Raw genomic sequence first — 14,660 nt, 5'->3', positions numbered from 1 at the left:
TCTCAGTTAAAATTTTGAAAACAAAACATTCTAGTTTAAAAGAGAGAGAACTTTTATTTTTTCAGCTTGTTTGTAAAGACTTATTTTGCTTAAGCTTATATCAGTCTGTTATGAGCTTTAAATTGATTAAAAATATATTAACTATTTTCTTAGTTTGTGGTGTCATTTATCACATACCTAAATAATTACTGATAATTAAAATGCCTTACACACTGTTGATATTTAAGTATATGTAATGGAAGTAGTAAAATTATAATCAGCTCTTGATTATGTCAGTGGTATGAGTAATATAATGGACATGAGAAAAATAACCATATATCAAATCTAATTTTAGATTTTGTATGAAAATGTTCATAATAGGTTTACTTGTATAAATCGTGTGTGTACACACACACATATGAAAAATGTAAAATCCTGAAATGTTTGAGGATTTGTGAGCTGAGTGACAACTGGGGAACGTGGTGTAGAAACATCCTAGGAGGTTAGAGAAAACTAAACTGGGGATTAAATGTTTTTGTTAATAAAATGTGTGTATTGTTGAGAGTTGACTATAATGAGATTACCTTGGATGAATGAGTGAAGTATCAACTTCACTAAGTAATGTGTTTTCTTTATTGGAAAATTATGATCATTAGCTTTAAGTAGCTGTTTTAAAATGTAATTAAATTTAATTAGGAAATAATAAGTTGTCCTATTTTCTTTTTCTTTCATTCTTTTTTTTTTTTTTTTAGGGTATGAGTATTATAGAACAATTAGATCCTGTATCTTTTAGCAATTACTTGAAGAAATACCATAATACTATATGTGGAAGACATCCCATTGGGGTGTTATTAAATGTGAGTATCCTTAGGAAGCCTTGTTTTGTTTTTTTTTTTTAAAGAAAACATTTAATCTTATTATGTTTTGGAATATCTTAATTGATACCATCTGTGACAGCTTATTAGCTTTAGTTTTAGGTATGTGTAGTAAATTTTCTTTCTAGTACCTTTAAGATAATTTAAATTTTATTGTTTTGGTAATTTAAGGTTATTTATCACTGTATGACTGGCCAAGACTTTCTTTTAAATACAGAGAGTTTTTTAGAGTTGAAACTCGTTTTTTCCTCTTGACTCTTAGCCAGTTCCAGTATGCTCTTTACAAATATAAACCAAAGTAAGCTTTCAAGAGATATGGTCTTACTAATTTGGGGGTTTTACTTAGTGTTCTTGACTCCATAAAAAATAAGTGGAAGATTCTGTGCCTGAGTTTTAGATATTGATAATTTAATAAAGCAAGGCAAATGGTATGTTTTTCTTCTTATAACAAAGACAATAATATTTCATTTAAAGACTGGTAAAGAGGCAGAAGTTTTTGATTAACTGGACTTTCTAAAGAGATAATAACATTAATTTTTTCCCTAATAAAACTAAAATTGGAAGAAAATGTGAGACTCAAAAAGAAGAAAATGTGTACTCAGGAATGGGAAGAGGAAGGAATAATGGGCTCATTGTTTGGAGAGGCAGAGAAATCATGGAATTGGTAATGTAGTCTAGAATAGTCTAGGGTAGGAACCTAAAGGTCTAGCATTACTGTGCTGTAATTTGAAAGATAGTACATTGTGGATTTTTAGGAAAGGTCTTCTCTTAAGCAGTATTGACTGTAAGAGTCTGTTAAGGGCTTAAATTGATCTCTGAAATTTAAACAAGACTAATCTATACTAATTTACTAAAGTTTGAATTGGATCAAATAAAACTTCACTAAGTAAAATTTTAGTAAAATAAATGATGAACCAATTTACAGTTAGATTAAATTCCTGGTATACCTCTTAGATTTGGTACTTAATTTATATACGTTTAAAATTTAATCAATGTCAGAGAAAGAAAACACTCCCAACATTTTAAGACGACAGTGGCCAAGGTTTGGTTTTGTGAATAGAGAGAAAGATACTATGCTTTAAAATTTTTTTATTTTTTAAGTGGCTTTATTAAATACAGGGAGAGATAGAGTGGAAGATGACTGATATTTATCAAGAAGCTAGATTAGGATTTGTTCTTTGAGAGAATGAAATAAAGAATTCTTTTTCCTATTTAATGTGAGGTGATGGGAAATCCAAGAAACGTGGAGTGGGAGGGATCTAGGCTTCGTTTGTGAAGTGAACAAAGTTAAGCTACCAGTGCGTTCAGAGAGTGCTCACTTTTTTTGTGATGTCTGTCATAACCAGTTTTTTTCTTTTCCTAGGCTATCACAGAGCTGCAGAAGAATGGAATGAATATGAGCTTTTCCTTTTTGAATTATGCCCAGTCCAGCCAGTGTAGAAACTGGCAAGACAGTTCAGTGAGTTATGCAGCTGGAGCACTCACGGTTCACTGAAGCTCTGAATCCTCAGGAATGCCATCTGCACATACTCATGCTCTGTCCAGGGTCCCAGCCTAACCCTTACCAAGATACTGGTCCTGGTTTGGGGGGATTCTGAAACCTCAAACTAACAGAACTTTCTTCTCTTCTTTTCTAGTAGGTGTAGTCCTTCCTTAATTTCAACTCATTAAAAAAAATGCTTTATAGTTTAGAGCAGTGGAAGGAACGCTGGCATCAAAATATTTTGATCAAAAAAAACAGGCAATGTAAAGGCACAGTTGTGGCAGTCAGTTTTTTGAAAGTAACTTGTAAAGCATTTACCATATCCTAATTTGCACTCTTTGCAGACTTGTGCACATATACTCTGCTTTCAGAATAGTTTTGCAAATTGTACACAAACAAACAAAAAGGGTGGAAGCTTTTTAATAAAGAAGTTGCATTTATAAATGATCTGTATTAGAATATAAAATTCTCCAGTTATAGTCAATTACTACCCATATTGTACAACAGATACCTTCTATTTTAGTTGCTAATAAAGGGCTACACAACTCAAAAATAGTCTGATTTAAACTTATTGCTCTGTGGTACATATGAAAATTGTTTTTTATTAGTTCCATTTCAGAATTTTTATGTTAAGAGTGGTAAACTTTAGTTCTTATGTAAAAGTATGTTAGGATGTATTTTTATATTTTACATATTTATGTGATTTTTTTTATCACAGATAATAGAGTCATATTTTAAAGTTAGTTTTTAAAATTACATACAGTTTGCCTTTTTATGTGTGACATCACTTTGTGTCATGACTATATTATAATACAATATAATTTCAAGATTGGTAAAGAACACAGATGTAGTTCTGTAATTCTCAGATAGTGTTTGATAGGCAGTAGTCTGCAAATGAGGAAACAATGAAGAATGTTCTTAGTGTTTCTCAAATCATTGCAGACCATACACTGCTGCTATGCTTTTTTAGTGCTCCAAGCAATTTGACTGTCTTACTTGAATTTTTAGCAAGAAGTCATTAACAATAACAACAGAAAACCACTGGATTTTCTTATAGTTCTGCGATGTTTTTTGTCATGATTTTTGGTGCGGCTCTTCCAACTAAAATAATGGTATGGTGTTGTATTTCTTTAGCCTAGATCAATCCTAGTCACTTTGGCAAAAAAAAAAAAATGTAACTCAATTAGTTAATTATTGGCCATGATGTCTGTACTAGATTATACCTATTTTAATATAACACTGGGTATTTATATCACATTGGAGAACATTTATATCTTCAATGTTATGCCAGAATAGCACAATTTTTAGATGCCTTGCACCAATTTTATTTAAAGATTTGCATTTCTTACTAAATACCAACTTTCTGTCCTCAAGAACTGAGATGAAATACTGTAATCTTTTGGATTCAAAATTACCCACGTATACATGTATGGAAATTATATTCTTACATGTTATTGATTTATTTCCCATCATTCAGATATACTTTTGAGTGTTGTAAATATTTATTCCTTATTTATTATATAGACCATAAAAATTACAAAATTGACTACAGAGTAAATTTTTAATGTTTTCTGGATATAAGACTAATACATGATTATTACAGAAAATTTAGAAAATATTGATAAGTATAAAGAAGAGAAAAAAATTATCTTCAATCTCACTATCCAGAGATAACACTATTAATATTTTTTGTATTTCCTTTCAATCTTTGTCTATGCTATTTATACGTATGGGTGTATATATGTGTTTGTGTGTGTGCATAATTACAGAATTGAGATTTTGCTGACCATATAGTTGTATACCCTGCTTTTTATAATTTACCATAAGAACTTCCCCATGTCTTTGAAAATGTGATTTTAAAAAATGGCTGCCTATTATTCTGTTGTATGAATATAACATAATTGAACCAGTTCTCTCTTTGGATATTAGGTTGTTTCTAATATTTCACAGTTATAAATAGTGGGATGGACATCTTTGTATGTGAAATTTGAATTCTATATTAGACTAGTTCTATTTAGGTGAGAACTTTCAAAGCTCTTTAAAACATGACCAAGTTACCCTTCAGAAAGATTGTACCAAATGAGCAATTTATAAGTACTCATCATACTGCCCCCCATTTCACTATTACTACTTTTTCTAGTCATTGACAATTTGTTAAGCAAATAGTTGGTTGTTCTTTTGATCTTTCTATTAGGAGTGGCTTTATAATGAATTATTATTTTCCCTTCTGTAATTTTATAGTTGATTGATTAATAAAAACACACAAGAGGGTTTTTAGGTTGAGTGGGCTATAGCCCTCTGAATATGTTTACTGTACATTTAAATATCCAAAGTACTTCAATATTACTTTTTTCTGGAATGAGCATATCTTTCTTACTTAGTCACAAAGTAGAAAGAGTTCCAAACTGATAGAGAAGTTTTGGTTTCTAGCTCTGCTTCTGCCACTAATTATTTGTCACACCATAAATATTTCATATTGTATTGAATCTTTAACTGTAAAATACTGAGGTAGTCTGTTAAACACTTAACAGTTTCAAAGTCCTTTGATGTTGTGACTTTGCTCTTTAGAGATTCTGATGTCACTTACGTTTAAAAAACTGCATGATTTAATTGGATTAGAAGTATTATCTTTTGATTTCAACTCTGCATACATGAAAATCCTTTTTTTTAATACAAAAGGAAATTAATTTGCATTACTTAATGCAGTTAATATTACCTAAATTACTTAAACTTTCCTACTTTAAGTGCCTTTAAAAGTGTTTTTATTTGAAATACAAAATGTAAAGGAAATTTTATGTAGTTCTATAGTTTCTTTTTTATAATATACTTTTGAGTTATTTGCCACAACTTTTTTTTAACCTTAGTTTGCACAGAGCAGTATATTAATGGATTCTTTACTATTCTCATAGTGAGTCCTTGAGAAATGTATGTTAGAGTTTAGCTCAGTGAGCAGGTAAGTAAGTGCTTTCTGTCTTGGGTGGGCAACAAATCTTTACGGCAACAGAGAAGGAATAAAGGATCATTCAGATTCCAACGCTTAGATATTCCAATAGAGAAAGTAGGTGTCCTGAGTCAGTTAATGGTTATTGTTGGAAGTCTCAAATTTTTCTTTGGTAGCAAACAGTTCATTATCCTAGATTAAAATTAGTCTTTTAGGGCCAACTGTGCAATGCTGTGCTAAGTCACTTCAGTTGTGTCCAACTCTGTGCAACCCTGTGGACCATAGCTGGCCAGGCTCCTCTGTCCGTGGGGTTTTCCAGGCAAGAATACTGGAGTGGGTTGCACCTTTCCTTCTCCAGAGGATCTTGCTGAGCCAGGGATTGAAGCCGGGTCTCCTGTGCTGCAGGTAGTCTTCTATGTTGCAGGCAGATTCTTTACCAACTGTGCCCACCAGGGAAGCCCTATCCTAGATTAAAGGTTGGTAAATGTTTTTGTGTGAAGGGCCACACAATAAATATTTTGGGGTTTTCAGGCCATATAGTTTCTTCCCAGCTCTTCACTTTTGCCAGTGTAACACAAACACGGCCATAGACAATGTGGAAATAAGTGACTATGTCTGTGCCTCACTGACACATTATTTTCACAGAAAAGATAGCTGAATTTGGTCCACTGGTCATAGTTTGCTGTCCTACATGGTTAGTAATTTTAAACTGCAACAGATGGTTGTGAGTTTCTGTCATCCCAACCCTCTCTTAATTTTCTATATATGGTCTGGTTGCTGAGTTTGAATGTTGTTTAGGGTTATAAACATAAGTGGGAAGTAGGTAAGGGAAACAGAAACTCTTAGGAACTAGTGTTAAAGCATTTTGAAGTCCTTTTATTTACTAGAGCTGATTAGGAACTTTGCTTTGCTGCCATAATTAACCAAAAGAGTGAAGAATAGAGATTGTAATTGGTTGTTGAAAATTATATAAATTCTTCTAAGCACTTCGCTACCTAGGTGGTAGTTTTTTACCTGGTAAGATAAGCCTTTTACAGATAAACCTTTTTACCTTCGTATTCTAGGACACTTGGAGACCAGATTTAAGAGAAATTGTGAAGTGTGAGACTTCATTTTGCCATGTAAAGAAAGGGTTTTGGAAAAATAACTACCATCTTCCATCACTATCACTTTAAGGCCCCCTCAGACTCCCTTCATATTTAGGAAAAACATAAACTTAGAATAAAAGAGAGTTAAACTTAAGTTGAATGACTTTAAATTGATGGAAAAGTTACTCCACTATTCTTTTCTCATTTACTCTGGATCACTGAAAACTTCATCAAGGGGAGGTATCAATGTAGAGACTTATCAGTTGAAAAGTGCTGTGATACAGTTGCTGAAAGGTCTAATGTAATTATAAAATTATTATTGACTAGAAGGTGTAATAAACCACATGCACTCTGATACTAAGACTAAAACTTTTATATTACTGTGTTAAATTGTAAGTGCCACATATCAAGAGTGACATGCATGAACTGTAGTGTTCATAGGAAGGCAGACAGAATGTAGAAAGGCTTGAGTGGAATGCAAAGATATTGGTGATATTTATTTTGGAGTAAATAAAGAGAAGGGTTTTTCTTCAGACATTTGAGTGACTGCCGTGTATAAGAAGGAATAGAATTGTTCTGTCTTCTTCTAGGTGGACAAATGAATTATAAGAAATGAAAGTTTCTGGTTCCACATTTAAGATTCAATATGAGAATTTCTAAATGAAAATTGGCCCTTTCCTCATAAAATCATTCGAAGTATTCAAACAAAAGCCAAATCAGTGGTTTTCAAAGTAGAATCCCTATACTATCAGTATCGCTGGGGCATATTACCTGTGTAGACCTGAAATTATGGATCACCGAGCTGAAAAACAGGTAATGGAATTAGTGTAAATATGAAACTTAATTCATTTGTGTAAAACTGTTAAGGGAAATCATTTTTAAGTAAACACTGATTTTGATCTTTTAACACTGACTTTGAGAGATTATAAACTGATGTTGTTACTTATTAGTGAAAGTGACTTAGCTTTTCCTAAGCAGAGGTTCTGCTTTAATCCAAAACAGAGCTGTATCACTATCAGAAAAGGGTATTGAAATAGCTTACCTGTTTTATGTTATATTATTTTAATGTCAAAATATTACTAAATGACATGTCACAGTATCACATTGACCATGCTGTATACCTGTGATAAAAGTAATGCTAGTAACAGGAACCTCTGCTTTTTTAAAGTCACTATTATGGATAGAGTTTGTTTGCCTGTCATGAGTTTATTAATATGTTCTGTTTGTTGGGTCCTGTGTGAAGAACCTTAAGAGTTTTAGATTTGTCATTTGTTCAAGGGTTCTCCAGTGGTCCCAGATGGTTTGTTCCTAGGGGGTATCACATTTGCAGTATTTGTTTATATGTGTTTAATTCTAATACAAGATTTTGGCCATCACCCTATAAAAATAATGAGAAAAAAGTTTAAAGCCAGTTGTCCTGATTTTGAAAGCCATAATACAGTGCAGTTGGTTTTTCATTATAAATTACAAATTATATTTAAAGGTATATCTCATACTGTATAAATTGAGGTTTGTAACTTTACTAGATGTAGTTCTATTTTTTTCCCTATCAGCCTAATAAGGAAACCAAAGAGAAAGCAAGTACCATGAAGAACCTCTTGAAGGCCATGTTATATCAGTTTTGGTCTTTAAGCCTGCCAGTGTAAACTTTGGAAAATATTTTAATTTTTTCACCACAGTATTCTCTGAATTACTGAATGTGATATTATATGCACTTAAGTAAAAAGTATTAAAGCAAGATGAAAACTAAGAAAATTAGAGTGATATATGAATGATGTCATATACATGACAAGGCTAAGTTTTGTAAGTTCTAAAATTAAATACTAGATTTAATAAAATATTCTTACCTTAACAATTTTTTAAATAGTTTTTTCTGAGAAGTTTTTTTTTTCCCCATTTAAGATTTATCCATTTGAATCTAGCACTTAAAAAGCTTTGATTGATATTTGTTTAGTTCTGATGAATTGGATTTTTAAAGCAAGGAGAACAAAAACTTCATGCTTATATGAAGTGTTTTTTAAAGGACTGGAAATCATAAGCCTTTTAACTGGAAACAATTTTAACTGGCTTTTTCCATTTTCAGGTTTTGATGTGGGAACCAGCATTCTTATTAATTTTAAAAGGTGATAGAATTTTATATTCGTAAATTCTGTATAATGCCAAATGAAGTGAATAGTAATGTAAGTGGTAAATTTGAAACCACTGGCCTACAAGTCTTGGCTCATGTTTTACAATATCCTATGGTGTTTAGTGTTATTTACCTGTTTGCCCAATGACATGTCCAGCCAGCTCTCAATTGAAAGATGCTATGGGGTGCTAGAAGCTTTAAACTGGAATCCATCTTCAGCTTTGCCAGTCAGTTGCTATTGATTTGCTGGAACATATCACAGGTCTTTCCTAGAGCAGAGGTTATCTCTTTAATGTGTGCTGGAAGTGAATAGTATGACTCCTAAGGGCCTTTCCACCTTTGACTTTTTATGACAATAATAAAGAAATACCCTATTATTTAACATATTATACTTTTAATTTAAAAAATATGTTCACGGGTTTTTCTTTTAATCTCAATTTTAAGAAGGCCATACGTTGCCGCATTTTTACTGAGAGAATCCTAAGCTCATATAAATAGCCTGACATAAATTTGTTTGGCTAGTTAGTATCAAGAGCTAGTGTAAGAATTCAGTTCTCCTAATTTTTAGTTCTGTGTGTTACAAATGTTATACTGTATAATATTATTCTGTGTTTTGTTTTTGGTGTTCACTCTTTGAGATATCACATTGGATTCAAATAGTAATGTGGATGTGTGGCTTCAGTAAAAATGGGAACCATTTATGTAAAGGTCTATTTTGATTAATTCTGGCAAAAACAGATTTCTTTTGGTGGATTAAAATATTCCTAAGAACTGCAGACTTCTCTTTCCTGGGAGGTTTACTTTTAGACCTCAAAATTCTGATCCATTGCTTTCATCATTAAAAATGCACTATTTCTTTGTAAGGAGATCGTAACAGAAAATGAAATTTATTTGTATGTAAGTCTTTCTGATGGTGAGACTTTGCAGCAGACACTTGACTCCCACCATTCCTGTTCATGCATTAAAGTGTCCTGCAAGTACCTGCGACTCTGCGATTTTCTCATCCACATGCAGGGCAGATCGGATGGGAATCGGAGAATAATTTTTCCAGCTTCCTTACCCTTCTGGTAATACTTCGAGGCATGTTTTCTAGAGTTTGCAGTGGGGCTAGACCTCATTGTCCTCTGCAGAAGAAAGACTGGACTGTTGAATAAGTATTCTTTATTTTTCTTCCTCCTCTTCTCTGTCTCGCTTCTGATTCATTTATCAGTGTTTTCTGACATAACCTCCCAAATGAAATTCTTGTCTTTGAATCCTGTCTCAGTTTCTGGGGTCATCTAAAAAACATGTTTGATTTGAAAAATAAGTCATTACCAGTGTTTGTTAGATATAAAAGATTTTTTTAAAGGCAGTTATTTTGAATAAAATTAAAAACAAGTGTTTAATATTCTGACTTTTTTAGTCTCATAATCATGTCCATGTTCAAAATTGTTCCCTTAGCTTCATTTCATAACAAAGATTCAAGGTAAAAAGCTCTTTAAGCAGAAATTCAAGGTTAATGTCTTATGTGGAAATCTTTCTACTAGATCTGTTTATTCTTTTCTTCTAAAAAAAATTATAGACTGATTTTCCAGATGCTTTATAAGGATGCAGTGAGTTATCTATTTTGGTAGAAATTGGATTAACATGGAATTTGGTTCAGCCAAAATTACAAATTATTGTCTACTTGAATCCAACTTTCTCATCTCTTATTTGGACCTGTTTATTCTCCATCAGGGACCAGGGTTAGCCTTGCTGAACATTGATTGTAAAGATAAATTTAGTCCCTGGCTAATTTCCCCAAAGGTTGTTCTTTGGTCCTTGTTAAGTAAAAAACTTTTTGATTTATTAAGGATTAAGGAATAAGGCATTTTTAAATTGAACAAGCTCTACATTAAGTCCAGTGTATTATAAGTACATCTTTGTAGTTCTTTGATACCTTTTTAAAAATTAGAAATAATGATTTTTACATGATTTTTGAAAATTGATTTTGGAGATTTGTATTCATTTTAGGCACATATTATCAATCTTTTTTTCTCCCCATGTAAAAGTTATGTTTGTGTGTCTGAAATGTATTACCTATTTGATTTATGTGATGGCACATGCATGAATTTAACCAAGGTTATAGTTCTGTTTATAGGGCCATCCTAAGATTATCACGCACAGATATTTTTCCATAGGAAAAATGAAATATTTAAAGAATATATTTTAGTTAGTTATCCTTACTGTAAAATAACATCTTTAAACATTTGTATTTTTTAAGCAAAAATATTTGTGTATGCAGAATATTTTCCTTCAACGTAGTCGCTTGTGGTACCTTCACATTCTGCCATGTTCCTTTTAATACAGGACAGGGCATTTATTGACCTGTGAGGTTGCATTTTTCTGTTAGAAATAATCAAAGGTCAGTTGGGTGATTAAATTGGGTAGTATGGTTTAGGGGAAAAATGTGTTCAAGGGAAAATAAGTCTGACTTTCTCCTGGGATACATCAAACTGGTCTAAAGTGGAAATTCCTCAAAACCCCTGCAGCGGCATACTAGAATAGCTTGTGCATGTGTGCTAAGTTGCTAAGTGTCTGACTCTGCAATCCTGTGGACCATAGCCTGCTAGGCTCCTCTGTCCATGGTATTCTCCAGGCAAGAATACAAGTAACTATTCATTTATAAGTTCAATTGTTTTTAAAAAAAAAATCAGTCTTACTCATTTTATAAGTATAAGCTCAATTGTGTAAAAAAAAATCAATCTTGTTACTTTTTAGTGATGTTATATCCCAACAACTACCTAGTTTATCAAATCCAGTCAAGGCTTTTGACATTTGAAATATCTCAGTATGATAGGTTCAAAATCTGGAATAAGAACCAGAGATGGTTTTAAAATGTATCAAGAAGGCATTCTCATTTCCTAAAGACCAAATATTTTCTATAAGGAATGTTAGATAAAAAATGTCGAGTATCATTTTACTGTCTTTACTGGAAGCTGATTCCTTGTGCTAAATGTGAACAGTCTTAATATAACTTGATGTAAAACAAGCTTGAAAAATTTCTCTCTTCAGAGTTTACATATTTTCCATCACCAGTAGGCCACTTATACAATACCTCTGTACTGAGTATTTAAGTTCAACCTGACTTTGTTAAGGTTTAAAAATTGCTCCTTGCCTACATTAATATTCAGTTCAGTCGCGTCCGACTCTTTTCGACCCCATGAATCGCAGCGCGCCAGGCCTCCCTGTCCATCACCAGATCCCGGAGTTTACCCAAACTCATGTCCATTAAGTCGGTGATACCATCCAGCCATCGCATCCTCTGTCGTCCCCTTCTCCTGCCCCCAATCTCTTCCAGCATCAGGGTCTTTTCCAGTGAGTCAACTCTTCGCATGAAGTGGCCAAAGCATTAATGTTAAGTACTTGTATTTAGCAGTGTTATATTTTTGGATGTTAGTTAATTTGATGAACCGTTCAGCGTTAGTCTGTTCTTCAGAGTTCTACTTGGTACAGTGTCCAGGAAAATTAACTTGGATAAAACGATGATGCATATTTTACAGTTAAAATATTTTAAAATTTCTGTTTAAGAAGTAGATCTCCAAAAAAAAAAAAAAAAGAAGTAGATCTCTGTAATTGCCACAGATAATTTTGTGATTCTGGTTCTGGTAGTTGTTTTTGTGTTAGGAAAATATTGTACCTCGCAGTGCTTGATTTGTAGTTTTTTTTACTGTTTTAGAAATCTTCACATTTATTATCTCTTAACAGAAATGATTTTTAGCTAAATGTTTACATTATTGAATGAGGAAAGTTGAACCAATGGTTAGGACTAAAACAGGCTGAAATTTAGATTTGGTGTTCTGCATGGAGTTTTGTTATTGACCATCTCCACTCAGGTATTTATGCATTAGAATTAATATTGGATTCCAAATCACTTGATTGTAATTTGCATTTTAAGTGTAATATACAGATTCTACTTTATTAGTAAGTGTTGTTTTAAATTTATACCTTCATTTAAGCTTGTTTTTAAAATGAAGATTAAAAATTTTTAGCTAATAGAAATTTAGGTAAATATGTAGTATTTAAGTTATTGCTAGTTTATTACTTGAACTTTGATTCAGTGTGCAATAATAGCTTTTATGTGGTAAAACTACATGTTCCTTTTTTTTTTTTCCCACTTGAAATACCTCTTTAACTGAAGTGAGGTTTGTCCATAACAGCTTCAGGTTTCTGTGACCAATTCATATATGACTGAAGTGACTCTTGATATAAAATGAGTTAGAAAAATTATTTTTTAGCAAACTGAATATTAACTTTAATACTGTATGATAACAAAAGCTATCTGGCTTGAATTTTTAGCCTTTCTTGTTAGTTTCTATCCTATTATTTCCCCTCCTTAAAAGAAAAAGTCTACATTCCCAGTACCTTTTCTACAACTTAAGGAAAACTGGATATTTGACAGTAGAGTTATTTTCACTGAATTTTAGTCTTTGTGCCTGAAATAAGCAGTACTGACAGGAAGATATAATTAACTTCCCTCTCTTGTAACAGAGTTTATAGCACCTAATATTCTTAAAGAATAAACCTTTACCAAGTTATGTACTTATTTGCAGATCAGCCTAGGAACACCCTCAAGAAAGCAGTAGGTGGATTGTGTAGAAAATAGAGAGACAGAGATTATTGATCATGGGGATTTTATCATGTTCACTGAAAAAAAAAAATCTTTCAAATAAAGATAATGAAGTTTATAAGTGGAAAATAATATGATTAGTCAAAGTATTTTTTAAAAAACTAAACTCTTGAAAACAAAATAAATTGGTTATTTCTAGGAAAAGGGTATCTTTCATGTATTTGGAAACAAAGCAATTAATGCCAAGATTTATCTGTTTCTTTTCCCCTTTTAGTTGGTTGACACAACCAAGTAATTCAATAGTAGTATTACTGGTTTAATTCTATAATGCTTATTATCTCCTAATATTTAAAAAGACATTGCCTCCAAGATAAAAGATGCTGGTAGAAAGAGAAAAGATACTGATCTGTATCCATCCTTTTTTTCTCTCTGTTGTATCCCCCCACCCCTGCCAATATTAAAAACAACAACAACAGTCTACTTCTGTAGGCCTGAAGAGGCTGCTTTTACCCAGGAGAAGCTTTTTCAAGATAGCTCAAAACCTGTGACTTCTGGTCATAGGTAATGTATTCATCCTCTTGTATCCTTAGTCATGACTTTTTAATGAAGACTGGAACTCTGGAGATAATATCCAGCAGCCCAAGTTTGTGTGCAAGAATGGTGTTAGGCATTTTCTTCCATTGTAGGGGATGTCTCAGATGCTTTTTTATGGTTCCCTCCAAGGAGCTTTCCAGACCCCCAAAATAACGGCCCACCAGCATGACCCTCTTCTTCCCCCTTTTCCCTCTCCTTTTCTGTTTCTCCTCCTCCTTTCAATGAACACATCAAGGAAAACAGGACCCTGTAAGTATGCAATTACTGTGTTTCATGTTCTTAATTAGCAGTCATAACTTCAGCATTGTCTCCTAACAAGGCAGTTTCACCATTAGTCATGCTCCTGTAGTTCATTGTCCTTCTAAATATCAGTGTCACTGTGGATCACCTTTAAGTGTATTGAACATAGGGAAAAGGATAAAGGGAAGAAATAATAATTTATAACGTTACTGAGTTTCATTGCTTATGGTATTTAATGTTTTAATCTTTTGCCAAATGAAAAACAATCTTTTAAACAAAAAGGGAAAAAATCATTTTATGCAAATGTTTGTAAACATGTATGTAAATATGTTGTTTTCTTTACCTCCAAAAATCATTAATAAAAATGGATTTTTAGTTTCTTCTTGAATGGGGTTCCTTTGTGTATAGTAGGGCAAATTTTGCAAGCCCAGAACAACACTTAAATCTGAGTTTCTTTTATCACATGATATCAGAAGGGATACAGCTTTTTCTGTCTTGTCATTTTTCAACTTTTGTCTCTGTTTTCCCTTTGTCTTAGAAAGAATGTCATTTTTTTTTGATTGAGGCACAACTGACAAATTATATTAGTATACATTGCAAAATAATCTTCATAATAAGTGTAGTTAACATGTCACCATGTAGTAATACAATATTTTTTCTTGTGATTAGGTCATTTGAGATCTTGCTTTTAGCAGCTTTCAAATATGTAGTACATTTTTATTAACTAGAGTCACTATGCTGTAC

At 32.4% G+C, this 14,660-nt stretch overlaps 1 protein-coding gene across 3 annotated transcripts in view; it reads left to right on the top strand.

Annotated features, from left to right (window-relative positions):
- MEMO1 (mediator of cell motility 1) overlaps positions 1–14,296 on the top strand; it is a 122,120-nt gene extending 107,824 nt beyond the window's left edge. For all 3 annotated transcript variants that reach the window (XM_027554956.1, XM_027554955.1, XM_027554957.1), the window contains 2 exons: positions 732–836; positions 2,218–14,296. In XM_027554956.1, the coding sequence (XP_027410757.1) occupies positions 732–836; positions 2,218–2,349 (237 nt within the window). In that variant the 3' untranslated portion in view covers positions 2,350–14,296. The remainder of the gene's footprint in view (positions 1–731; positions 837–2,217) is intronic.
- The last annotated feature ends 364 nt before the right edge of the window (positions 14,297–14,660 follow it).

The sequence above is a fragment of the Bos indicus x Bos taurus genome, chromosome 11, assembly GCF_003369695.1.
Source record: "Bos indicus x Bos taurus breed Angus x Brahman F1 hybrid chromosome 11, Bos_hybrid_MaternalHap_v2.0, whole genome shotgun sequence".
Classification (NCBI taxonomy): Eukaryota; Metazoa; Chordata; class Mammalia; order Artiodactyla; family Bovidae; genus Bos; species Bos indicus x Bos taurus.
Note: the sequence above shows the minus strand (reverse complement) of the source record. Positions and strands in the feature narration are given on the sequence as shown.